Raw genomic sequence first — 27748 nt, forward strand, 5'->3', positions numbered from 1 at the left:
ATATATATATATATATACACACACACACATATATTATGTGTGTGTGTTCAAATCAGTGCCATTTCTGCAGTTTCTTTACAGTGTTTCCTACTGGATTTTGTTTCTGACCATTTTCTTCTGAAACACTGTTGTGGATATCTATCCTTAAATACATGTTATCATATAAACAATCAGTCAGAATGATTTGGATTTTAGATTTGACTAACCTTCCAAATTTGCATCTTTAAAATTGCTTATAAAAACAACACATAACACATTTGCAGTTCTAAGCTCATTTTTAGCAATGGCATCACATAACCTGCGATTCAACAAATGAGTCAATCATGTGAGCTCAGCTGTCTGACTGATTCAGTTCGATGACACCTGGGATTGAGAATAACAGTCTAAATTGCTAACAATTTTGACTGAAGCAATAAAAACGAAACAAAAACAGTATGACTCGACATTTGGTAGTTTTACTGTAATCTGTTAATGTGTTAGGTGAATGTGTATTTAAAAAAAAAAAAGAAAAGGCTGTGGCACAGATATTTAGCTCTGCTCAGTTTACATGTCCACGGCAAAAGGTTTTTTATTTTTTATTTTTTAACTATTAGTGATCATAAATATTGCTTATTGTTATTTTTTTTGTTTGTTTGTTTTTTAATTGAAGCTAAATGACATTTCTTGGAACAGTATAATTTGTGTGAATTGTTATTTTGTTTTGCGAAATATACTTAAACATGCAGTACGGAAGATTTTTCTGGTAAAGCGTGTATGCGATGAGGTTGCCGGTTTGTTAATTCTGACAGATTGTGCTATAACTAATGAGCAACATTATTCACACAATGGACTTTTCAAAAAGGCTGAGGAACCATCTGTTGTTGAAACAAAGAAACCTCTTTCAGAGAAGAGTTTACAAGCAAAAAGGAAAAGTCACAGAGTCCGTAATACAATTTGTATTAACATTGGACTGCGTTTCAGAGATGGCAAACAACAAAGGATTTAAAAACAGAAATGACCTTTTTCTTGCTTGACAGGTAAGGTATCTAGCCAGCCACCATTACATTGAATGTTAGATATTGAAAGTTGGATATTGGTTTTACATTTTTTAGGTAATGATCACCTCTAACTATGGGTACCTCAAAGCATCATATTTATCCACATTGAAAATCTGAGCTGAAACCCAACTCGCAGACTAAATAACTGATTGGAAATGTTCTGCATACATCAGAGAAGTCATACTTTTCACCCCAAAGAATGCAGAGAGCATGACTTTCTTGACTGTGAATGTGAATATGCTATAAATAGTCTATCAATAGATTATGTTTCTACTAAAGGTCCAGTCTAATTGTCAGTAAATCGTTTCTGACTCTGGAATGCTGAAAAGACATATTTTGATGACTGACTACATACCATATAGGTACACTGTACCTAAATGTAACCAGTACCAACAATTAATAGAGTGTAAGGGTGAAATACATGTATGGGACATCACTCCTACCTTCAAAATCCTGTAGAAGGTGTCCATCTCTGAATGACAGAGTCTGTTTGAGCTGCTGGTCCAACATGCTGTGAACTGTCACAAAGCCTTCATCCAGTGCGACCACATATGGGAAACACACAGCCGCCGCAATCACGCTCTCTGACCAGCTCACCGGAGCACGCTGAGATATGCCCTCTGCGTTAGCAAACATCCCTGAGAGATAAAGATACAGAGAGATGCATGACTCATCTCGAACGATCGCCATGACAACAGTCACAGCCGAGAAGACAGATTCTTATCTCAGGTGGGGTGCAGCTAAAATTATAATAAAAATGACAAACAAACAAATAATAGATGCATTCACCATAGAAAACAATTCATGATGCAGAGTCCTCAGGGACATATGAAGAGGTATTTCCTTCTCAAATGCACTAGTGCGAATAAGGTTTTCTCGCTCAGACCTCAAACACTATATTCCAAAGTACAAAAGGGGGGAAAAAAAGTAATATTGGCTTGTATCTCTTGCAGGGATGACTTTTTTTTTTTAGGCCACAACCACTTCGCATATATGGTTCCATTATTCTGAAGTCAATAGAGTTTTTAAGTGGGTTTTTGGTTAAAAGCCTGAAATAAAGTCTGTGGTTAAAATAAGCAAAAGATATAGTCATGTTTTATTCTTCAACATTAAATACATCAGTAATACCCCTTAAAGGGGTCATCGACCATAATGATAAAAATCCACCCAGTCTTTTTAAATCCCTATTTTAAAGTCCCTTTTCTCAAATCAGGCTGTTCTGAGATTCTTGTCAGAATGACGTAGTTCTGCACAGGCCCCTCCCATAATAGTTGATTGACAAGGCCGTCTTACCTTAGACCCGCCCTGAGTGAGCTTGAGCTGTACGCCATTGTGTCGACTCCGGTGCAGGGGAAGACAAGAATGTCTCCTAAGCGATTGAGATGTTTTGTTGTTGGATGTAATAATGAACAGAGCAGTCGTCATTTACTCCCGACATCTGAGCCGCTGAAGACGTTACTTTCGTTTTTGAAGGGAATGCGCCGATCCCGATCTGCCTAAATGCGTTTAAGTTCGCGCGAATCATTCATGATCCAGCTTCATCTACAGAAGAAGTGAGTATAAGGGTTTTTTATGAATCTTTGCAAATCGCCTTTCCTAATATGTGCTAGTTAGCCAGTTTCGCGGCTGAAGATTACAGTCTGTTCGTCACCCCATGGAAGAGAGGGGCGGGGTGAGCAGAACTCATTAGCATTTAAAGCAACATGGACTAGAACAGCATGATTTTGATTCTGATTTTGACAGGGTAAAAAGGGTGTTTTTTACAATACCATTGAGAATTTTTAACCATTCATTAAAACCCTAAAGAATCATATCAACTTGTGGAAAATGGGCATCCGATGACCCCTTTAAAATCTTTTACTTGTGTTGAAAAAGCTGGTTGCTAACAAGTGGCTAAATGGGGGACATTAAACATCACACAAAACAGGTAAACTCATCTACTCACTAATCACGCTCTTGCAAACGATTCTAACTCAACTTTCTGGGAAAATGTATCTTTCATTCTTTATTTGAAATAGAGACTTAAAGAGTTGTCGGAAGCTTAATGGTGGTGATGTTAGTCATGCAACCGTAGTGTAGTTCATTTACAGCGTACGTTTAGCTTTTTACTTCAAGTGATTGTTATTAGGTTTAAAAACTCATTAAAGTTGTGTTTATTTGTAAAGATTATCATGATGAACAAAACCGGTAAGAATCAAGCTTCCTACAACAAAAGTCATCACTGCAGCACTCTATTGACAGCATTTTTTTTTTTTTTTACTATAAACGTATTTCAGAATGAAACTTAATATTTATCCAAGTGCATATTTTTCATTTATATTAATATCTCCTAAACCATAACACTTACGACAACAAATAAATAAAATCCAATCTAAATATTCAGCCACAGATCTGACTGAAACCCACCAAATTTGCTGAAGGTCCTCTGAAAATCATTTGATGACTCAGATGTTTCAAGGAAAAGAAAAACCTCATGCTGGCGCAAGCTTACTGCATGTTAAAATGTGAATAAACAAAAAAAAATTTAAATGTGCACATACTGATCAATGCCATTTTTGGTCATTTAACTCACCAAGCCCGCCTGGAGCAGCCAGGAGAAACTCTTCCCGGCCAATCCTCTTAACAATGGGTTTCCTTTCTTCACAGTCGTAAGGGAACAGGTCCTGAGAGGCTCCTGTGCTGTAGTTGAGAATCATATACTGCGTGGACAGAGCTAGACAGATATTGTATCCGTCCAGGCTCAGGGCACAGGGCTGCTCTGGTGTGGTCACTTCCTTTAACATCTGCACTCTGTCCTCATGGACCGTACAGATCTGGACGGCCCGTCTGCGTGCCAAAACCACCGCCATTTCCACACAGAACGCGTCCCCCGTCACTGGATTCTCGTTGATGCAAAACGCAGTCACACCTTTGAGCTTTGTGCCCCCGGTGGGCACAGGCTCCAGAGTAACCATGTCCACAACAGTGATGGTTGAGTCACAGAGGACGATTAGACGTTCTAAAGCAGAGGCAGCCTTCAGCTCTGCCACTGGCTTCTTCAGGCCCAGGTATTTGTGGAGGAGCTTCTGGGCATTGTAGGCCAGCTTACCTTTGGATGTAGTGCGCTCTTCTAGTAGGAAGTGATGGATGAAGCAGTCATTGGTGCCAAGGTACAGATGTACGCCGCAGCACTCGATGCATTCAATGTTTATCCGCACCTTTTCGCCCATCACTTGTTCCCGCTCCACGGCGGGAACCAGCTCAAAAGCTTTCACGCTCATAATGCCGCCCACATCTACGGAGAGAGAGAAAAAGACTTGTACTTTAGACTTGTAAGTTTAGACTAAGTTTAGACTTGTACTGACAAGTATGAGCTATATTATAAAGAATATTATAAAGACACAATTTCATTAATACTATTACTACTACTAATAATAATAATAATAAATAACATAAATTATACACATTAAAAAGACAATACTATCACTGTACACAGTCTTGCTGTACAAGTCTAAACTAAAGGTTTATAACAATAATAATAATAAATGCTCTATAATATTGATTATATTTGTTGTCAGGGCAAGTCTAAATTGAAGGTTTTGTTACCGTTTTCTCTCTCTTGCTGTAGATGTGGCAAGACAGAGAAATGGAAACAAAACGTTCAGTTTAGACTTACACTGGCAACAAATATGTGCAAAACTGTGCTACAAAGGATATTATAAAGACATTAATAAAAATTAAAATAATCTAGACATTATTAGAGCAAACAATATAATGACTATTTCCTTTTCTGTCTCGCTGTACAAGTCTAAATTAAACGTTTTGCTATTATTATTACAGCTTTTGTTATTAACATGATGTCTTTATATGCGTCTCTTCACATTTGTTGTCAGTGTAAGTCTAAACTAAAGGTTTAGTTTCTGTTTTTGCCAAGATGATTAATGTCACTTATTAGTATAATTTATCATAACAGCATATTCTAAAGCAATAAATCGCAGCTCTCTGACAGTCAAGCATAAAAACAGGTGCCTGTCAACCAGTGGTTTGTATTACACAGGTTCATTACAGATTCCATCAACTTCATCTACACACACGCAAAAGGTTATTTTAGTAATAGAAAGTTGTTTGCGAGGTAAATTTATGTCAACCCAGCCAAAGACTACGCTAGCAAAACCATATCATTTCATTCCTCTTTTAAGCACCAGTGCCTGCTTCACGTCCACAAGCCCAGTATGAGCATTTATATGAACGACAGACAGAAGTGATTTGATTACGGGTGATCATGAGAGTCTATGGCTGTATTTCAATACCTAGTTGAGGTGCCTAAAAATCTAAAACTAATAATAATTTTTGGGTTTTCGAATATGCACCTATTATGCCATAAAAGCTGTGCTGGTCGACAGTTCGCTAGGTTTTAGACACAGCCTACGTGTCTCATAGTGTGTATGTCTGTGTTGCGGCATGCAGAGAGCGCAGGTGATGTTAAAGAAAGCCGGGCGCATATCGTACCCCAGTCGTGGTCAGTGCTGTCCTGATTTGAGAGATGGCAGCGTCTCACGGCCTGCCCGTTTCATTCAAGCGCCCCACTCCACCTCCCTCTCTCGCTCTCTCTCCCTGCGGTAACGCTTCCTGTTTCTCCGCCGACATACATCCGGCCACGTGATGAGGGTGGGCTCTGGCTTTCTTATTTGAAAGCCTTTATAATAAATTTAGTTTTAGCATTAATGTCGTTAAAACTGAAAAAAAAAAAATCTTTAATCTTTAAAAATCTTTAAAAAATTACTCATAGAGTTTCGTCAGAATGTTAGATTTTTACAATAGACTGTTACGTTTGTAGTCATATAAGTACGTCAGCATTTTCGAGTTATGGGCTTCTTCAGGATTTCCAATTATTATTTATTTATTATTATTGATTTACGGTTTTTGGATGCACATTTTATATTACAACATAATATACATACAATCGTACATCAGCCAAGGGAATTTTTTTTGCTGTTGTTGTTGTTTTTTTGGTAACAAGTCACTACGGGCAACAACTACAAAGATGTGAGTTTACGCGATTGAGGAATCGTACAACTTGAATTTCTGCATATAACACATTTTACCACAAGAGGGAGTCATAAGCCAATTTCTTCCCCAGTTATCCAGTTTTAACGGTTAATGAGGATCTAACGTTATGATCCAACATCTGACGACAACACTGTCTTACTGCTAAATTGTTTATTTATTTGTTTGTTTAAACAAGGCTAATCACAAAACTGTTAAATAATAATTATAATAATAATAATAATAATAATAATAATATATGGGTAAGGGTGGAAACATATCTTAATAATTTCACCCGCCAAAGTAATCTCATTATTAAAGGTATTTATTATTATTGATTTACGGTTTTTGGATGCACATTTTATATTACAACACAATATACATACAATCGTACATCAGCCAAGGGAATTTTTGTTGTTGTTGTTGTTGTTTTTTTAGGTCAGAACAGGTCAGAATAGGCATCAATACTAGCAAGTATTGCCAGGGTCTGGGAAATAAATACACATTATAATAATATTACTAATTAATATGATCTATGATTTTTTCCCCATAGAATAAAATTAACCCCTAGTAAGATTTGAGTCGAATAAACATAAGTTGCTTTTAATAAAATACAGAGACAGATGCTTGATGACATGCTGTTTTAGGTTTCACTGAAAGATAAGAAAGAACAGCTGAGGCATATTTAGAGTAAATGCATTGAATGTGAGTCATTTTTTATTATAGTGATCTCCTATATGCAGTACTGAGCCTTTTTCATTCAGAAGTTTATTATGAGCTACAGCAAATTCTTCACACAGACTATAAATGACAAATATTGATTGATGAGTCAAAAGCAAATGTTAGTCACAAAAAAGGTAAAATAGGCAATTATACTATAAAATGTAACATGTATTGTACCTTATGGTTCTACATTGAAAATGAAAATAATAATTTTCACACTACATATGTTTCTTTTGGTTTGGCTATACCCTGACCACAAAAACATGACACAATATTATAATAATAGGCCTTGGCATGCACAGGCCCCTTTAAAGTTAAAGAAAACTTTTATTAGACAAATATATTACCCTTGTTAAAAGCTTTGATTGCTATTTAACTCTAAGAATAAATGTTATTTAATATAATAATAATAAAATGTTAGGAATTGCAGTGCTATGCTGTCTGATCAGATGTCTTTGCCACAGTCAGGACACAGGATGTCATCTCTCTCCGTCAGGAAGCCGCGGCCCACCAGGGACACCAAACACTTCTTGCAGTTAAAGCAGTCGTTGTGCCACTGTCTCTCTTACAAGGAGATGTATTTGGTGCCTCCCAGACCTGCAAAGAATATAACAGTAACAAATAATGAAGCTCATGATCACTATAGCAATAATATCATGGGAAATATGATTATTATTTGCTAAAGTGTGGACAAGAAGATTGCTGTGAGACTCATACAGGTCCTGCTCACTAAAAAATGTCTGATGACCCAATGATTGGGTTAAAAGCCAGTTGGGTTAAAAATAACCCAACTGTTGGGTTAACTATTTACTTTTATTCATGAGATTATTTTAATGAATAAAAAAACACTGTTTTCAAATACAGGTTGTTGAGTACTTAATGACAGAAATTTCATTTTTGGGTGAACAAACCCTTTAATGCTTTGATCCTTTGATGAGCAAGTCACAGGCAACTGTGGCAAAGAACTCCTTTTTGGTGGTAGAGGGAGAAAAAAGTCTTGGGAGAAACCAGGCTTCACCAGAGGAGGCCGTTCATTACCATTAACAAACAAAAGTCTTAAAAAAAAAAACTCTTATACATCACTAAATTAAATAATTACTTACCTTGAAATGTTTCTATTAAATCGCAGAGGTTCCACTGTTGTAATCTTTCCTTTACAAAGGAATCCATTTATCTAAAACATAAGTATAAACATGTTTAGTATAACACATTTAATATAAATGCAAAATTGTTAATAGCTTCATAAGAAAAAATGACTATAATTACACGTCTGTTGTAGGAGTATGTAAGTTTGGGGCGCTGGTACGAATTTCCGCTGAAAGAGCGGATTGCCTTACGGCTGCGCTCTTTCGTCTGAGTTTTGAACTTTTATAACAGAAAATTCAGCGAATTCAAACGCTTCTCACTGAATCTGGTGTCTGTCGCATGACTGATGTGTGAGCTCAGCTCGCTCGAGCAGCTTCATTCACTGGTCCGATCCGATAAATGGTCCGTGCGGCTTTTCTAGCCTAATAATACTAATGATTTCGGCGACCTTTCACATTTCACCAGACAGTTTTATTAACGTTAAGTAATACTTCTCTAAACAGTTTTGCGAGTCTTTCAGCTAATGTTTTAATTTATTAATTATAGCGAGCAAACGGGAATAGCATTTACAATCGATCTGATTCTCTGGGGAAGAAAAAAAAACGTACTAAAGGGAATAAAAATTTCATTTTTTTTTTTATAGTTTTAGGATTTAATTAACGTTTCAGTACACATTCATTAATGTTATAACAGTTATATACATCATAAAATTATATTAACAGTTACTTACCTTTCATAATCAGGCAGGCTGCCGCTGATGTCCGCTGAGTCGCTGACTGGACCGTTACAATTTGAACCGGAGTGAAGCGGGAACCATATTTAACCCAACAGTTGGGTTATAACTAAAAATAACCCAACGACGAAAAAAATGACCCAACACAGTGACCCAATATGTGAAACCCAACGGTTGGGTTAAAAAAAACAACCCAACGTTTTTTTACTGTGTGAGGTCAGAAAGGCACAATTTCAACACCAAAATAATCCTATCATTTTTTCCCCTCAACCTTATGTCATTCCAAACCTGTAGGACTATCTCTTTTTTTCATGACACACAAAAGGTGAATTTAGAAGAAATATCTTGGATTTTTTTTCAATGTAATAACCATTAATTAGAATTAGGCTGTCAAAAGCTCTAAAATGACAAAAAGCACAATAGAAATATCATAAAAGTGATAGAAGTGATAGACAATTTTTATCTGTTTTTTACATGATCACAATTGTATGGCTTCAGAACACCAGAAATATAGCACAAAGTTTCATACGGACTTCTTTTATAATAACTTCATAGTGCTTTTATGTCAGTTTTGAGTTTTATAGCCCCAATCCTGATTCACATTCACTGAAAAAAGTGGCCAAAAAATAAAAATAAATAATAATAATAATAATAATGTTTTTTGTAATAAAGAAATTAAGTCTTGGATTCAATCAACAACTGACGGATAAAAAACAAATCCCTACCCAACATTTTTATCTTTTTTGATAATCTGTTTCACTCAGATATACGTCACAATACAGAAGGAAAAGATCTGTCACTATTCTCTTTCATCACAACTTAATTTAAAAAGATATTAATTGTGTTTATACTGGCCTGATAAGCACCTTCCAAAGATAAGGAGATGTAAATGTGTTGGTTGCTCATACCACTAATAGGGGTTGTGCATTCAGCACACTTCTTGGCATACAAATTGCAGAAGCAGTTGAGGCAATAGGGAAAGTCATCACGAGAGGTGAAGCGCTGGCCAGACAGCTGCTCCTTACAGCCAGTACACAAGAAGCAGTCCTTATGCCATGGCTGGTCATGGAAGGTCACGCCCCCTGTGGTGATTGGCTGAGAAGAAATGATAAAGGTGTGATATCATATAATATTTTTTTCTTCAATGCAAAATGTTGCATTCCAGCTGTTCTTACACTCTAAAAAATGCTGTGTTAAATACAACCCAGTGCTGGGTAAAATAGGGACAAACCCAGCAATTGGGCTGTTTTGACCCAGCGGTTGGGTTAAATGTAAACCTTCTGGGTAGTAACCCAACCGCTGGGTCAAAACAACCCAATTGCTGGGTTTGTCCCTATTTTACCCAGCACTGGGTTGTATTTAACACAGCATTTTTTAGAGTGTACCTTCTTGCAGTGTACACACTGCAGTGCAAATTGCTTCTCATAGCAGGGCACGCAGTAGTTATTATTGTCCTTAGGAATGAAGCTCTTGGTTCCAATAGGCTGCTGACAGCGCTGACAGGTAAAGCAGGTCTCATGCCAGCTGTTCCCCTTGTGCTCCATCTTCCTGGAGCCTGAGAGAAATATAGAAAAATGCAGACAGGCAAACAAATATCCCATTACTTGGCTGGATAATAGAGATGATTGATTATAGCCTATTTATTAAAGGGTTAGTTTACCCAAAAATTAAAATTCGACATTCAGTTACTGGGAAAGTTTGTATTTACCTTTTCTGCGTTAAATTCAACATGGTTTTTAACTCTACACCTACAAAATGATGAAGTGTGTTTTTGCTTTTATATGTGTTTATTAATTTTATGAAGGTCTGTAAATTTAATCGTTATATAGTCTATCATAATAGTACAATACTATGCTATGTTGTACTGTACATGCAAATTGTAAATGCAAATCGTTTCTCACTAACATGCACCCAACTGTCCCTCCATTGAAAGAAAGTCCATTCCACCAAAACTTTGAAACTTAAAAAAGTTAATAAAGACATTGTGAAAGATATCCAATGAGTTTTGCTCATTCCAAGCATGTTTGAGCCTCTGCAACAGCCAATACGGTTTGCTCTTGCATGTCAAGCACAACAGTTGAGCTGCCACTGATCATGTTTGTTGTGCTCGATGAGTGTTGATTAATGTGTATATGGGAATAAAAGCCTATATTAAAGCTGTTTATCATAAAATGTGATCGTTTCTCTTCAGAAGATTTGGACTAAACCATTCAATATGAATTTTACAATGTCTTTATGAACATTTTGAAGAGCCAAAGTTTTGGTGGAATGAACATTCAATGAAGGAACAGAAATATCTCAGGTTTCATTAAAAATATCTCAATTTGTGTTTCGAAGATGAATAAAAGTCTTATGGGTTTGGAATGGCATGAGGGTGAGTAAGTGATGACAAAAGTAAGTAAATGACTTCCATTTTTTTGGTGAACTATTTCTTTAAATGGATTCATTCAGTTTCTCAGCTCTCCTATAGTAAAGTTAATTATTGCTATTATGTCATTAGCTGCTGTCCAACACTACAACTGTCTCATTGTGATAAACCTTACCTTAGTGTATCATTCAGGTTTCTGAAGTACATGTGTGAAGAACAGACTAAGCAAATGTTTCACTTACCTGGCATGATTGCCTTCTTGCACTCAAAACATTTAGAGGAATACTCATTGGAGTAACACTCAGTACATAGTAGTTGCTCATCTTTGGTGGAGAACGGCTTGTCCACCAAGGAATGGTGACATTTGAAGCAGTGGAAGCAGTCATCATGCCAGTGACGGTCCTTGTAAGACAGATCCTGAGGACAAACGCATACAGGTAAGGACAATTCGAACCTACATGGTCTCACATGCATTAAACTTGGGTTTAAGGGAGAGTGTGCTTGGCCTCAGTGCTCTTTTTTAAGCCTTTGAACAGCTAATTAGGGAGAGCGGGAGGGTAAGGGTTCCTCAATGTCAGCTTCACAGCAGATCACTCGCCAATGAGAGCCGCAGGTGCTGGTGTCTGCGACCAATCGCAGTGTGATCTGTCAATCGGAGTATGTTAGTGAGAGTCTGTCCTGGGCTGGGAGCACACATTGCCTCAGGATGAGTGTATGACACCAGTGCTTTAATTATCCTCCAATTTGGAGAGAGAGAGTGTGTGCTTGTTAAATTGCTGGCCCAAGGTGCTATGAGGTCATTCTGATTGCCCGGGACCAGGGTGGGGAGCAGCAGCGAACTGGGCCAAGGACGGGCCACACAGATGTGGCCCCACCCCAGGCCTGTCCTCCAGACCGGTGACAGCCTCCTCATAAGGACTAATGACCATGTAATGTGACACTAATGACAGAAAGTCACAGAAGCACCACTCGTCTATAGCAAGGGCTGGGAATGTACTTCTAAAGTAACATTGTCACTATATGGTTCTTGTATATCATCTATAACATTTACTATAATACACTGTATTATTTGGTATTTTTATTTTTATCATGAAACATTGTCTTTAGGGCATTACTATGCTGTGGCTAAAGTGTTCTGAGAGGCTTTTAGCACTGTGCTATGCTGTTGCTAGGGTGTTTTCTATTTTGATCCCTCCTTATTTAATGCAAGTGGTGGGATTTTTCACCTGTTTTATCAGCTGCAATGAAAGAAAAAATAAATTCAATGCAATAGCACACTTCCTCTCAACAAGCTGCACAACTTGTGGTATAAATGACCTCTATAGCACAGGTCCGAAGCATGCAGTTTAAAGGGATAGTTTACCCCAAAATGAACATTCTGCTGTTATTTCCTCACCTTCATCAGTTGGTTCCATTCCTGTCATTCCAAACCCATAAGACTTCCACACACACTTATCGTTTTTGTTCCTCCATTGAAAGCCACGCAAACCAAAATGTTCATGCTTCAAAAAGTGCAAAAAAACATCATAACACAGTCCATTTTTACCCTATTTACCTCTAAAAGAGCATATTTTTACCTTAAAGGTACACAAAAGTGTACATATTAGTTCCTAAGTGGTACATATTAGTAGCACACCAGTGACAACTTTTGTACCTTTTTTCTGAGAGTGTACAGTAGTTCAATAGTAATAGTAATGCTTGCCTTTACAATAACTTTACAGAATTTATTCTGTAATCTACATACACTAATATATTTTTAACATTTAAAGCTGTACAGTGATGTTGTGCATTGTTAGTTCACTGTCTAATGAATTAACTAATGATAACAAATGGAACAATAATGTAAAGGGTACTTATTATAATATAAATTGTCTTAATAAAAACATTGAAAATTTATGATGAAATGACATAATGTCAATGTGAAATTACATAATTTTATCTGTAATGTTTATAGTAAGTAAAGGTTATAAAAAGTTTAAATTTGTCTTTGAAATGGCAGTGGAGGTCTGTGTGTCCATCACCAAGGTGAATGAGTGCAGGTAATTCCACAAAAGCTCATCTGGTCTCTTTATTTGGTTTTGGACTCACTCCCCAGCACTGATTTCCTGCTGGGTTCAGTCCAGAGTGCAAGAGCTGGCATTCATTCTCCACGATTCCCCACCTTTCTCCTGGTGATCCTCCTCAGCTTTCAGAGGGTCACACAAAGCTCCAAATCATTGTGTACAGTGTTACTAAATAAAAATGGTCAAATAGTTAGCACTCAGACCATCTCAATCTGGATACGGAGTTCTAAGTAATATGGTGCAGTCTGCTGGAACTGTCATTCAAATGGAAGTAAGGGAAAAGTGCATATTTCTAGATATTTCCTGCTATTTAAGTTGGAGCACTCTTGAAAAAGAAGTGAATTTAATTGTATTGAATACATACTTGTAGTGTACTTGAAATCTTTAAAAACTATACTTAAAGACAATAATAATATAATAATAATATAATAATAATAATAAAAGGCCACTTAACTTAAAGATAATAGACTTTCATGACTGTTTTAACACACTTAAGCATACTTTTAAAAAGTGCACTTTGTAAAAATGTCAAATTAAAAGTTTTACTGTTTTAATAATAATTTGTCGTGTATTAAAGTAGACTTATTTTGATTGTTGACTAACATAACGTAGTACTTATCAAGTAAGTACTTGATTATAACTAGTGTTATTCAATGTTATATTTAATGTATTTTACATGTACTAAATTGTAACTTAATCATTAATATAATTGCAAATGTATTAAATACATGACACACAAGTTATGATAGAAATTACATTAAAGTAAAATATTTTAGTTTGTAAAGTAATATTTTAGTTTGTCATAAATGTTTAGTACATTCAGTACATTCGACTGTACACTTTAAACATATTTTAAAGGCAAGAAATTATGAAATTACATGTAAAGATATACGCAAGTCTTACTTGAAAAAAAAGCTCTCTAATTGCATTAAATATACATTTAAACTATAGCTGATACATTTTGATTTAATTGCAGTTAACCTGCAATTAAGTGTCTGAAAACAAATTCAGTTTGCACTTAAGTATATTCTTTTAAAGTATATTATTTTCAAAATAAATGCTAACAGTATACTAAAGTGTACTGCTTTTTCAAAAGGGTTGGATTGTATCTTTAAAACCTTTTGTATTTGAAAGTAGAAAGTGTGAAGATGAACATACTCTGTTGTTGCAGCCAATGGGTTTCTTGCACTCCTCACAGGTGTTGGAGTAGAGGCTCTCATAGCACTTCACACAGTATGGATTTTCATCACGCAGAACATACTTCTTCCCAAACAAAGACTCCTTGCAGTAGTGGCAGTCATAGCGTTCCGCCATCTTGGATTTAAACAATTCCTAAAAGATAAACGTGTTTTAAATGGTGCAGACAGGTTAAGGGGGTCACTGAAAATGTCATTGTTAGGCATGAAACTTAACTTGTAGGCCTATAATACCAGTGCTTAACATCTGCTAGATAAAGGCTAACTATATGACGCAATCTTTCTAAAGCAAGAGCGGAAGGCATGCCAATGTATTAGTCCCAGCTGTTACGTCTCCCTCAGTAAAGCCCTGCTAATATTCCTGCGTTATCCCTCAGAACTGTGTCCAGACTAGCTTTTGTGCACACAATGCTTGCCCGCTCTGAGCTCTACACCAAACTTGTAGCTTCTTTTCTCAGCGAGTCTCATTCAAACACAACAAAAGTCTCTATAAAGCTCGTCTTGCGGAGTCACTTCAGTAAACTTGGTAAACTATTCTTCACTATTCAGCGTTCAACCATTATTACCTTTGCATTAAGATTGCTTTTTTTTTTTTTTTTAATTTAGAAAAATCCTTAGTTTTAACCAAAGTACATATTTTATTTTCTTTAAGGTATAAATGTTTTAATACGCTGTTTATTGTACAAATCGTGGCAGTTTGGAAATAAAATGTCCAGTGAGTGTCTAACATACCATATATACTAAAGTCTACCCTAAACCTAACCAATGGGGTTAACAAAAACAAACATAAGCTAAAAACACATTTGCTGAAGCAACCATACTATTTTAGCTTGCTTCTACAAGTCTTTGAGTTCTTTCATCAAGTGCCGTGTTGTGTTTCACATTGCAAGTGCAAAACTGTAGGCCTACCAGGTGAGCTACAGAGCAAGTTTACAATATCAGAAAAGCCATACAGCTAGTCCATACTGCTAGTTATGTGATGCAAACATGATTAAAGTTAGTTTTCAAATCATGCACTATGGTAAAAGTGTTTTGAAGTCATTGTGACCTTCATAATAACTTCATAGACTCCTTTATGTAATGTATGTCTCCTACAGAAAGGTAATGGAGTCAGCTACATCTGCACTGTGAACACTTGTCAGATCACACTGTTGTATCTGAATGGATTCTTTGATGTGTCCTCAGCCTGGCTGGCTGGCACCAACACTGGGCACCAGATCAAGACTCAGTGGTTCCAGCTGTCCCCAGTTTGTCCCTTACTATCAATAAAGAGACATATCTCCCTCAGTCTCCTTAGTCTCAAACAGACAGATATACACATAAGGGGATTAAATAAGACTGACACAAGCAGGAGCTTAGCTGGAGAATCTGTTGTGTCATGTGAATTACTTTTGAACCTTAATGAAGCCCTAAACCAACCCACTCATTTCCAATTAAACCAAGAGTGATAAAGGGAAACGTGCAGCTAATTAAAGACTACAAAAAGGCCTCTGTGTGTGGAACCTTTCAGCCATAACTGGATAAAGGAATGTCAGGTGGCTGTGGAGATGCCTGACACATTTATTTTTCACCATAACTACTAGGAACCAAAAGAAAGACAACCAAACTTTTCATACCAGTACTAAAACACTGTTTGAGGTATAAATCTTAAACCTATAGAGGATGGACACCACATCCATTTAAAAATACAGACAAAATACAAATGCTCATATATGCTTCAGTAATCATTTTGTAATCATGTCAATTTTAAAATACTTTCCACAAAAATCCTTAGACTGATGCACTTATATCATTTCTAATGTGTTGTAATGTAATAAATGACCACTATAAACTATTACATTATGGTGCAGAGAAAAGTATTTGACACACAAACATTGGAAATGTCATGCCTGAAAGTAAACCATCTGTGCATGGACAGATGAAAAAATAATCTGAAAATTTGAAAAAGGATTCTGAAATTTTAGTGCAGCTTGAGAAGTTGCAGATTTCAGCTTCAGTGCAGCTTTCTAGATGTTAATATAAAGCAACAGGCTAAAGCAGGTGGAATTAGAAGAGAAGAGAAGAGAAGAGAAGAGAAGAGAAGAGAAGAGAAGAGAAGAGCCTTGCCTGTCCTGTGCAGTGATGTGCTGTGCTCTGCGTTTTTGGTTCTTGAAAGAGAGATGGAGGAGTGACTCCTGTGCTCCTCTTTATTGGAATACTCCCCCTTTGGAAGGGGCAATGAGGTGATTGAAATGGGTTGGACACTTTATCAGGCACTATAAATACATAGGCACTACTAAGCCAGTACTTCACAGTGCACACTTGTATGTAACAGTAAACATATATCTCCACTCAATCCATAGTGGAGCCATGCATGTATTTTCTTGAACTGGTGCGAATCTAATCATTACAGCATATAGGACACTCACATTCTCATCCTAAAGTTGTATTTTAAACTGTAAATACCATCTTAGATCAGAACGTTAACCAACAAGACTTCTTTTGTCAGCAAAAGAAGTTCCACCCAAAATACCATGCTGGGTGATGAGGGACGTATTGCTGGTTCTAAAGTTCTAGTTCTAAAGCCTTTTGGGATGCCGACACACTAGATTCCCATCCAAAACACAACATATTCGAATGATCAGCATTGCTGTAGTAATCAAGTAATTAACATGTTCTGAATGTTAAATTTTGGACAAGCACCATCTTATTTCAATCATTCATGCCCTAAAAATCCATTCTGTGCCTTTCATTCCACGTGCAAGATATTACATTTGCACAAAAGCAAATTAAATAATGCAATTTAGATTTGTGTACTGTTTGAATTTGGGTTAGAAGTTTTTTAATGTAATGTAAGTGCTACTCAAATCTTTGCAAACATTAGCTTTGTTGAACCAAGTTCTTGTGCTATGTGTTGCTGTGTTTCAAATTTAAGGTCATGCCATCATTAGACTTTCTTAGGCTTTTGTAAGATGGTGATTAGGTGGTCTGAAAAGTATGAGAACCACTTGAGAAGTTCTTTTAACTGTTCACTTCATTCGTTTCCTATTAATTGAATCCATGACCTTAGCATTGCTGGTGCCATGCTTTACTTTTTGAGCTACAAGAATGCTATTTTTTTCTTATATAATACTTACAGACCCACAGAATGCTATATTTGAGTTTTGCCTGAATATTTGCACAAAAAAAAAACAGTACGTTTTGTAGGTTTTGGCTTTCCATCATGTCCTTTGGATTTCCCTGCCCCACCTTGACTTTTCTCCATCCCTCTGGCTATGAGCAGAGGCCTGTGTGTGATACTGTACAGTTGCTTAGTGACACAGTGAAGGAATAGAAGGAAACTCTGGAAGGCTTTCGTCACTGCGGCTGATGGTTTACAATGAGATGGTGAGTCCCAACACCTGTTTGCTCCAAACTTTGCCCATTCTCATCTGTCTCTCCCATGGGTACTAAGATTTCCTTATGGCTAAGGAGCCGAAATCTTATGCCGGTCGTCAGTTAACACTTGAATTCCCATGATCAGATTGCAAATGGAGATTGCGTCATTTATCCCTGGCTGTGACTATTATTTCCAAGAGATATAGTTTATAATTAGGCTACACAAAAGCCATGACCATTCTATATTGCTAATTATTTTTTCCCCCTTCATGTACACTTCCTGTACAACAAAACTGACAGGATTAATGCTTATTCCACAGTCTAAATGATATTATGCCATCTCTGTCTAATAAAAGGCACCACTAACAAAACATGCAGCTGACAGTTATTTTGACAATGCAAATACCTCTGCAAAACAATTCAAATACAGGAGTGGTTTTGCAGTGGAAAATGAAAGTCATTCAAAGTTCATGTCTTGATGCATATTTCAATCTGATTTAAACTTGAACACAAGGCAATGTCAGATGCACTGGCCAAATATAGTCTCAATATGTTAAAGCAATCAGAGAGACACTAATTTCAATGATACACTAACCGTTTAAGCATTTCTAGCTGATTGTTCCAATTGTGGACCAGAGGGAAACCCAACATCTTGGGCTTCACGGTGTTGATGCCGTGGTATGATGGTAGTTCATACCATCAATACAACAAGAGAATGTGAAGACAGAACCATGGATGCCACCATAAGTGCACAGGTTAGGCTGATTATCACACGTACGCAGGGCTGGCAGTGCCACACACCTCGGTGTTGCCGTGCCAGCCTCTCTGCCCAGTGATAAGGCCTTGGATAAATCCAGCAACTGTCTAGATTACAGTATGAGAGGTACAGCTCAAGCTCTATAAGGTCAGCAGTGATCCTCCCTATTGGGCCATCACACTGGCTGTAAATCAACCAGCACTATCAGATCTGACTGGTCAAACAACAGTCTTTTATTTTGGAACATAATGTTGCTACTCATCAGAGGTCTCTGACGCATGAAACGGACCCCCTGTAGAGGCTCTGTGTAAGAGACTACTGGAGTCCAGCAAAAATATCCAAATCTCTTAGTGATTGTACAAAATTCCACAGCTTACAACTTGAAAGCTGCAATTAGCTTAGACCCTGATGTGTTTTACGTACACAGCATAACATAATTAGAGTCGTAGTTTTCCCCATTTGACTACAGGGTCCTGCAAAGTACCATAAACACTGTCTGGAGTCATTGCAAATTAAGTTAGGAGAGGTTTAGATACTCATGACATTACTTTTTTTCTGAAACTTTATAGTGTCACCAGACTTTAAAAAAAAGCACATTTAGGCATATTTTTCACTGCTGTTTCTTTTGCAGTTTTGGGTTGTAATTGCTGTTTCTTAAACTTAAAATAACAATGACCAGCTATCGGCATAGATAATTTACCATGTAATTTCATTATAGTGATTTCAATAAGATATAGGATTTCTTTTGGAACAAACAAAATTAATATCACCCCAAGAACATATGGTTACTCGTTAAAAGCGATCTAAAAAGGTCAACTGAACCGTTTTCAATCTGCCCAATCTCACATTTGCATTTGTTTGTTTTTTCTGTTTTCAATTAGCCCAGTCTCACATTTGCATTTATTTTCCTGGCAGATGTGCTCTTATACAAAATTATGTATTCAGTGAATATCACTTCATTTATGTCTTTGTCATCTAAATATTATCTACGTGAAGAGTTTTAAAATTGGACACCCACGGAAGAGGGTACTTGGGGGTCTGCAGATAATTAGAGAGACACATTACACATATTAAAGCCATAGTCTTTAAAAGCTAGAAAAAAACTTTTTTATTATTATTTTACACATCTTACATTAAAGGGATAGTTCACCCAAAAATGAAAATTTGATGTTTATCTGCTTACCCCCAGGGCATCCAAGATGTAGGTGACTTTGTTTCTTCAGTAGAACACATTTGATGATTTTTAAGTCCAACCGTTGGAGTCTATCAGTCTTATAATGCATGGCAATGGTAACAAAATAATCCTGAGAAAAATATTAACCATGGTTTTACTATTAAAAAAAAACAACAAAAAAAACATGGTTACTATAGTTAAACCATGGTAACCACAAATGAATCATGGTTCCTTTTCAGTCGGTCACTTCGACGTTATGTCGAAGTTCGACACTAGGGGTCGCACTTGGGAGCCCAGACACCTCTGACATCATTAAGAAAAGGCCAATGACAATTGGTGAGCAAAATTTGCATAGCTGGCCACGCCCCGGATATCCGGGTATAAATAGGCCAGAGCAGCATTAGCTCATTCGTTCTGTTCTTCGGAGCCGATACAGCGTCTCTTCGTGAGAATTGCAGCACTCATTCAACTCTCGATCTTCTCGTCGTTGGATCTACGGCACAGACAGCGGTCTCTCCCTCTCTACGCACAGCTAAGTGTTGTGAGAGTACCCCTGGGTGCTTCAGCGGCGATCTTTGAGAGCTATTTCCTCTAAAAGAGCAAATCCTCTAAAAGAGCATTTCACAGGTGAAATTAAGTGGTTTACATCATGCCTTTTCATCCGTTTCATTCTGTTTGCGGGTTTTACATTTCGCCTTCTGACAGACACGACCACTGTGTTCAGTGTTTGGGCCGCACCCATGCTGAATCAGCACTTGTGGATGATGCATGTCTTCTGTGTGAGAACATGCCCATGGGCACGCTCCGCTCGCGGCTCGCATTTTTTCCCAAAAGACCGCGAATCACCCCTTCTGCTTTCCGTTCCGGTCCTTCTACTTCCGGGTATGAGGCCGCAGCGATGTGCGTTGGGGAAGAGTGTAAGGAGGAGGGAATGGTTCCGCTGGGTGATTCCCCGCGGACGTCCCGATCCTCCTATGTGTCGTGCACCCCGGTAGAGCTTCCAGATGGGTTTGAGAGCTCGTCTTTGGGCGAGTTAAATTTCTCATTCTGGGCTCATGAGGAAGACAAGGTATCACTCACAGCATCAGAGGGTGGGCTAGAGCCATCTGACACAGATGCCTCACGGGGGCTGAGTTTCAGTCTGGGGCAGAAGCTGAAATGGCAGCCGTGCTTGCCCAGGCAGCCAAGAGTATCGGGCTGGAGTGGTCTCCCCCACCCTGTCCCGAGCACTCACAGCTCGATGATTGGTTTCTGGGTGCTGGTTGCTGGTCGTGATTCTAAGCCACGACCAGCCCAAGTGTCTTTCTTCCTGGAGGTGCACAAGGAGCTGATGAAATCATGGAAGGCCCCTTTCTCGGCCAGGACACTATATACCGGTTCCTCCACCCTCACCGCCCTCGATGGGGTCCAGCAGACAGCGAAGGCTTACACGGCTTCTGGACAAGCTGCATCCGCCCTGCACGGTATGGCCATCCTGAAGGTCTACCAGGCCAAGGCGTTGAAAGAGCTGCACGAGGGCGGTCCCAACCCAGAGGTCCTGCAGGAACTGTGCTTTGTGACTGACTATGCCCTCCGGGCTACTAAAGTCACGGCGCAGGCTCTGGGATGGGCGATGTCCACTATTGTGTTCCAGGAGCGCCACCTTTGGCTCAATCTGGCTGAGATGCGGGATGCTGAGAAAGTATGCTTTCTCGACGCCCCCATTTCCCAGGTTGGACTCCTCAGTGACACCGTGGAAGAATTTTCCCAACAATTGTCCGTGGTTAAGAAGCAGACAGAGGCCATCAAAAAAATCCTGGACGACCCCCTGCGAGGACTACTGAGGTTCAGCAGCATGTTGGACCGATAGAGAAACCCCATCAGCGGTCTTCTTCTCACAGGAAGGTGGAACCGCCTGCACCCTTGCAAGGCTTCAAAGCGGTCCTGAAACGAGCGACCCAGGGAGGAGGGATCATCTGGCTGGCAGAGCTCCACTTCCGACGGGGGGACGCGATGTGGATGTGGGGTCTTACTTACACCGGAATTCCTGGCCCTCCCGTGAGCGATGGCCAGGCGCTAAGTTTTTTCAGCAGAGCCTGTTTGCACGCAATCCCCTTGCCTCCTCATGTTCTGTTGCAGCAGGTCAACCATCGAGCCATTCCAACACATGCCAGAGAACCCAGGTTCCAGCAAAACAAAACACACAGTGCCCCGAAGGATCTCATATCCTCTCTTGCTGTGCCTTTTGTCCCACAAAGCCGCAGAAACCCTGCCCGAGGTACATCGAACAGAGTTCCACTGAGGCCGTTGGTGAGGTTTCTGGATGCTTGGCTACAGCTACCCAGACCTTCCAGATGGCTTCTCAGAACAGTTCGGCTCGGCTTCGCTAAACCGTTCCCCAGGCACTCGCCAAAGTTCAGTGGCATTCTCTTCACCTCTGTGAGAGGCGAGGATGCTGCTGTTCTTCACGCGGAGATCGTTACCCTTCTACCGAAGGGTGCAATAGAGCCTTTGCCCCCAGCCGAGATGAGGAGGGGGTTTTACAGCCCCTACTTCATTGTACCCAAGAAAGGTAGGGGGCTCAGGCCGATCTCGGACCTGAGGGTTCTGAACCGGGCACTTCACAAGCTTCCGTTCAGAATGCTTTCCCTCAAACACATGTTAACATGTGTCAGGTATCAGGATTGATTTGTGGCAATAGACCTGAAAGATGCGTACTTTCATGTCTCGATCCTTCCCAGACCTTCCAGATGGCTTCTCAGAACAGTTCGGCTCGGCTACGTGATCCAGTTCCCCAGGCACTCGCCAAAGTTCAGTGGCATTCTCTTCACCTCTGTGAGAGGCGAGGATGCTGCTGTTCTTCACGCGGAGATCGTTACCCTTCTACCGAAGGGTGCAATAGAGCCTTTGCCCCCAGCCGAGATGAGGAGGGGGTTTTACAGCCCCTACTTCATTGTACCCAAGAAAGGTAGGGGGCTCAGGCCGATCTCGGACCTGAGGGTTCTGAACCGGGCACTTCACAAGCTTCCGTTCAGAATGCTTTCCCTCAAACACATGTTAACATGTGTCAGGTATCAGGATTGATTTGTGGCAATAGACCTGAAAGATGCGTACTTTCATGTCTCGATCCTTCCAAGACACAGGCCATTTCTACGGTTTGCCTTCGAAGGTCAGGCCTATCAGTACAAGGTACTACCCTTCGGGCTATCTCTGTCTCCTCGCATCTTTACGAAAGTCGCGGAGGCCGCCCTTGCCTCTCTAAGGGAAGTGGGCATTCGCATTCTCAATTATTTCGACGACTGGCTTATTCTTGCTCACTAACGAGATTTGGTGTGCAAACACAGAGACATGGTCCTCAACCACTTAGCTCGACTGAGGCTTCAGGTCAACTGGGAAAAGAGCAAACTCTCTCTAGAACAGAGTATCTCTTTTCTTGGTGTGCAGCTTCATCTCGGTCACTATGACAGCACACCTCTCAGAGGTTTGTGCCCAGTCAGTGCTGAACTGTTTGAGGACTCTCAAGCGCAAGGCAGCGGTCCCTCTCAAACAATTTCAGAGGTTCCTGGGGCATATGGCATCCTCGGCCGCGGTGACGCCACTAGGGTTGATGCATATGAGACCACTTCAGCACTGGCTTCATACCCGAGTTCCGAGATGGGCATGGCGTCAGGGCACATCGTGTGAGAGTCACACCGGAGTGTCGCCGTACTTTCAGCCCTTGGCAGGACATCTCCTTTCTACGGGCAGGGGTTCCTTTAGAACAGGTGTCCAGACGCATTGTTGTGAAAACAGATGCTTCCAAGACAGGCTGGGGTGCCACGTGCAACGGGTATGCGGCTTCCGCCATATCAATTGCCTAAAGTTGTTGACAGTGCTTTTGGCCTTGAGGAGGTTCCGGCCATTGATTCAAGGCAAGCACATGTTGGTCCAGATGGACAACACAGCGACAGTACCCTATATCAACCATCAGGGTGGTGTTCGCTCCTGTCGCATGTTATGGAGCCAGCAGAGACTCAGGTCCCTGCATGCCACTCGGCTTCACCCTCAGACGGTCCAGTTGATTTGGATTCAATTCGGTCAGGCACAGGTAGATCTGTTTGCCTTGCCGGAATCCACTCATTGCCCACTGTGGTATTCCCTGACCGAGGGCTCTCTCGGCACGGATGCACTGGTGCACAGCTGGCCCAGGGACTTATGCAAGTATGCGTTTTCCCCAGTGAGCCTCATTGCACAGACTTTTTTGCCCAACAAGACTTGGTTTTCAGACCTTGTGCTGCTGGCATCAGCTCCTCCCTGGCAGATTCCTCTGAGGAGAGACCTTCTCTCTCAGGGGAAGGGCACAATTTGGCACCTGCGCCCAGATCTCTGGAACCTGTATGTTTGGTCCCTGTACACGACAAAGAAGAGTTCAGAGATCTCTTACCCGCAGTGGTGAATACCATCACACAGGCCAGAACTAGGTCTGCACGATAAATCGCATGCGATATTTAATGCGCATCTTGTCAGTAAAGCCGGTTCTGTAATCAGCGGTAAATCTCCATCACATGTGTGGTTTCACATGGAGCAGCATTTACTACACAGAGCCGTTGTTAATGACAAGCTGCGCAAAACCACATTCACATATATATATATCGACGAGGCGGCTATATGACCTGAATTGGCGCATTTTCGTAGATTGATGTTCTTCCCAGGGGAAGGACCCTGAGAGATGTGGCATCGGATAAGTACTTTCCTTCCTCCAGCGAGGCCTGGATAGGAGCCTGTCTGCCTCTACTCTTAAAGGGTTAGTTCACCCAAAAATGAAAATTAGCTTGTGTTTTACTTACCCTCGAAGAATCGAATCGTCAAATAAAGCTCGCGCATTCATAATAAAACAAGCTGTCTGCAGCATGTTTTATTATGAATGCGCGAGCTTTATTTGACGACTTGTGGACTGTTCAACTGCAACACCCGCTGACTGCAATGATAGAGCTTGGAATAGCCAGGACAATTTTTAATATAACTCCGACTGGATTCGTCTGAAAGAAGAAAGTCATATACACCTAGGATGCTACGAGGGTAAGTAAAACACAAGCTAATTTTCATTTTTGGGTGAACTAACCCTTTAAGGTGTACGTGGCTGCCCTTGCAGCTAATCACGACACCATAGACGGCAGATCGGTAGGGAAACACGATCTAGTTATCAGATTACTAAGGGACGCCCGGAGGCTAAATTCTCCAAGGCCGTGTCTCATCCCCTCTTGGGATCTATCTGTGGTCAGGCCTTACAGAGAGATCCATTTGAGCCCCTGCGGTCAGTTGAGCTCGGTCCCGTCTCTATGAAAACTGCCCTCCTTACTGCGCTCACTTCTATCAAGAGGGTGGGGGATCTCCCAGCTCTCTCCGTTAACGAATTGTGCCTAGAATTTGGACTGGCAGACTCTCACGTTATCCTGAGAACCCGGCCTGGATATGTGCCCAAGGTTCCCACCACTCCTTTTAGGGATCAGATGGTGACCTTGCAAGCTATTCCCCGACAGGAGGGGGACCCTGACCTGTCTCTGTTGTGCCCAGTGCGAGTCCTGCGCATTTATTTGGAACACACACATAGTTTCAGATCTTCTGAACAGCTTTTTGTCTGCTTCGGAGGCCAGCAGAAGGGGAATGCTGTCTCCAAACAAAGGATTTCCCACTGGATTGTGGATACTATCCTTAAAGTCCATGTGAACCGGAAGTTGCGACCGACTTTACTTCCGTATTGTGATGTACTTCCGAGAGAAACAGAATACTGAATGAGAAAAACAGAGGGCGTGACTTGTTTTTTTCTACTGCGAACTGATTGGATGTAGTAAAGGCATTTCATTCAGAACAACACTGACAGTTGGAGGGGCGTGTTTAAGGATGTTATGCTCAAGCCCAAGCTGTCAAACTGACGTCATCAGAGAAGGTCCGTCAGGGCTGGACTGGGACAAAAAATTGGCCATGGGATTTTTTGGTCCAGGCGGCCCACCACCATATGTGTGTGTGTGTGTGTCCGTGTGTACAGTATATATCCCCAAAGAAAAGAAGCTAAAAAGTAAAAATATAATTGCCAATTAATAAAAATAACATATAGGCTACTATAATTTAAAATGTTGCCAGCAATCTTCACACTAAGGGACAGCAAAGACCTCCTCAAAGAATGCAACCTTTATAAGAATAAGAGAGGAAGGCGAAGAATAAGTTAATAAATTATTATTTTTTAAACAGTGATTACAGTACTGGTATCTTTAATATTGAAAGTTAAGTATTTGAATATATTGCAAACTCACAAAATAATGGTTGTGTGAATATCCCATCTCGTTGTTTTGGATAAGAATAAAACGTCAGGTCATATTTAAATCTAGATTTTTTCGCATTGGCCCATAGAAACCTCTGTGAACACACTTGACTTGGCCAAAAAAGCGCAAGGGATGAATTTTCGTTTGATTAAAAAGTGTTTACGTATTCTACACTCATGGCGCGCACACGCATTATAGGACAGGTCAGATTAAAACCGATTAAACTCCTCTCCTTTCATCCTCCTGCCTGTCCCTTTAGCCCTCATCACTCACAGCAGAGCAAGCCTGTTCTTGATAACACTGCTGTGTACATTTTGGAACTGCCGACGACAAGACACATTTAGCTTCATCTGCCTCCAAATTTTTAAGCTACTTTTCCTTAAACTTTTCAGCACCACCGTTTCGCTTTGGTCTGTCCATTTTGAGAGACTAAGAGGAAGGTGGAAGAGAGGTGAAGCGATATTTACATAGGCGGAGCAAGATCCCTTATCACTCCGTCTATATAGTGCTTTGTGATGGGCCGCTGTCCCTGCATGATGGGCCGGTCCTTGGCGGAAAAAATAATAATAATTGTACAGGCCCAAAAGTGCGTCGGCCCACCGGGAAAATGCCCGGTATGCCAGATTACCAGTCCAGCACTGAGGTCCATCATTTCAGAGGGGAGGTGCATTTTCAGATTTGGAATAAAGATTACGAAGGCAAACAATTTTTTTTTTTTTTTTTTTGTGGATTAGAGGGGAGGTGCATTTTCAGATTTGGATTAAAGATTATGAAGGCAAACCATTTTTTTGATTTGTGGATTGACTTGCACGGGTGAATTGTTCACCACAAAAATAGCAGTGTGCGCTAACCAAATAAATATAGTAAATTTTGATTTCATGTGTACTTTAAGGCCTATGAGGCCAGAGGCTTACCATGCCCACTGGGAGTGAGGGCTCACTCGACTAGGGACGTTGTGGCTTCTTCAGCCGTAGCGAACGGTGCCTCACTAGCAGACATTTGTAAAACTCCAGGTTGGGCAAACACATTTGCCAGATTTTATAATCTGGGAATGGAACCGGTTTCATCTAGGGTGCTGAACACTAGTTCCTCGACTTAGATAGCCGGTATGGTGTAGAGCTTGCTTAGCGCTTCCCCTGTTTTGAGGTGAAATATTGCGCTTATTGAGTCCAGTTCAGTTTCTTCTTATGAACCCTGGACTACCCTTCTATCACTTAGTTTTGAGTAGCAATTGGGCGGGTTTTGTTGTGAAAACCTGGCAACCCTGGGTCAAAGGTTTCTATTTACTATGTATTTTTGCTGCGTTGAGTGATACAGCAAATCACAGACATATTTGTTGATTTCTTGAACGCAAAGTACAGTCAGAGGTGTTTAAGTAGTCTAAATCCATTCACAGCTCAAAACGCCGGAGTTCAGGGGGGTATTTCAGAAAGCAGGTTATTTGACATACCCGGGTATGTTTAAAGGTAAGTAAGCGGATAAACTCAGCTTTTGGTTCCAAAAATGGAGGCTCAGGTAGGGCTGCACAATTAATCGAATGCGATTGTCATGACTATCTTGTCAGTAAAGCTGGTTCTGTAATCAGTAGTAAATCTCCATCATGTGCTTTCAGATGGAGCAGCATTACTACACAGAGCCATAGTTCACTGACAAGCTACTCAAAATCGTGTTCATAATCGCAGACGATTTAATCGCATGGTTATGAAATCGTTCTGCGATTATGAAAGCTGTTTGCATAGCTTCTCAGTGAACTACGGCTCTGTGTAGTAAATGCTGTTCCATCTGAAAGCACGTGAAAATACCACATTTAAAAACATGTTTTTACTACAAACTCACTTCATAAAGTCAGTCGAGTGTTTGAAGTAAATCCTTCTGTGAAATGATTCTTACACAGAATAAGGCAGACAACATATTTCATAGTATTCTTAGCAGTGATAAAGTTTATGTCGAT

General features: G+C 40.1%; 2 protein-coding genes across 2 annotated transcripts in view; both read right to left on the reverse strand.

The window, feature by feature from the left end:
* LOC107738304 (transforming growth factor-beta receptor-associated protein 1 homolog) overlaps positions 1-5662 on the reverse strand; it is a 16093-nt gene extending 10431 nt beyond the window's left edge. Inside the window, exons 1-3 of the mRNA XM_016550024.1 lie at positions 5526-5662; positions 3610-4311; positions 1481-1675 (exon numbers count right to left, since the gene is read on the reverse strand). Coding sequence (XP_016405510.1) covers positions 1481-1675; positions 3610-4297 — 883 coding nt within the window. The 5' untranslated portion in view covers positions 4298-4311; positions 5526-5662. The remainder of the gene's footprint in view (positions 1-1480; positions 1676-3609; positions 4312-5525) is intronic.
* Positions 5663-6793: 1131 nt separating this feature from the next.
* Positions 6794-16397, reverse strand: LOC107738305 (four and a half LIM domains protein 2-like). Its single transcript, XM_016550025.1, has 6 exons — positions 16338-16397; positions 14194-14367; positions 11215-11389; positions 9990-10159; positions 9513-9699; positions 6794-7382 (listed from the first exon to the last, which is right to left on the reverse strand). Exons 2-6 carry the CDS (start codon positions 14347-14349, stop codon positions 7351-7353), a joined length of 720 nt encoding a protein of 239 aa, XP_016405511.1. The 5' UTR covers positions 14350-14367; positions 16338-16397; the 3' UTR covers positions 6794-7350.
* Positions 16398-27748: the final 11351 nt, after the last annotated feature.

Source organism: Sinocyclocheilus rhinocerous, unplaced genomic scaffold (genome assembly GCF_001515625.1).
Source record: "Sinocyclocheilus rhinocerous isolate Xijiao unplaced genomic scaffold, SAMN03320098_v1.1 scaffold1485, whole genome shotgun sequence".
Classification (NCBI taxonomy): Eukaryota; Metazoa; Chordata; class Actinopteri; order Cypriniformes; family Cyprinidae; genus Sinocyclocheilus; species Sinocyclocheilus rhinocerous.

Coding starts and splice junctions, on each gene's coding strand:
- LOC107738305 (XM_016550025.1), bottom strand. CDS start 14,349: ATGGCGGAACGCTATGACTGCCACTACTGCAAGGAGTCTTTGTTTGGG. Junction 11,390..14,193: donor CCATTGGCTGCAACAACAGA/GTATGTTCATCT, acceptor GTTTGTCCTCAG/GATCTGTCTTACAAGGACCG. Junction 10,160..11,214: donor CAAGAAGGCAATCATGCCAG/GTAAGTGAAACA, acceptor TATTTCTCTCAG/GCTCCAGGAAGATGGAGCAC.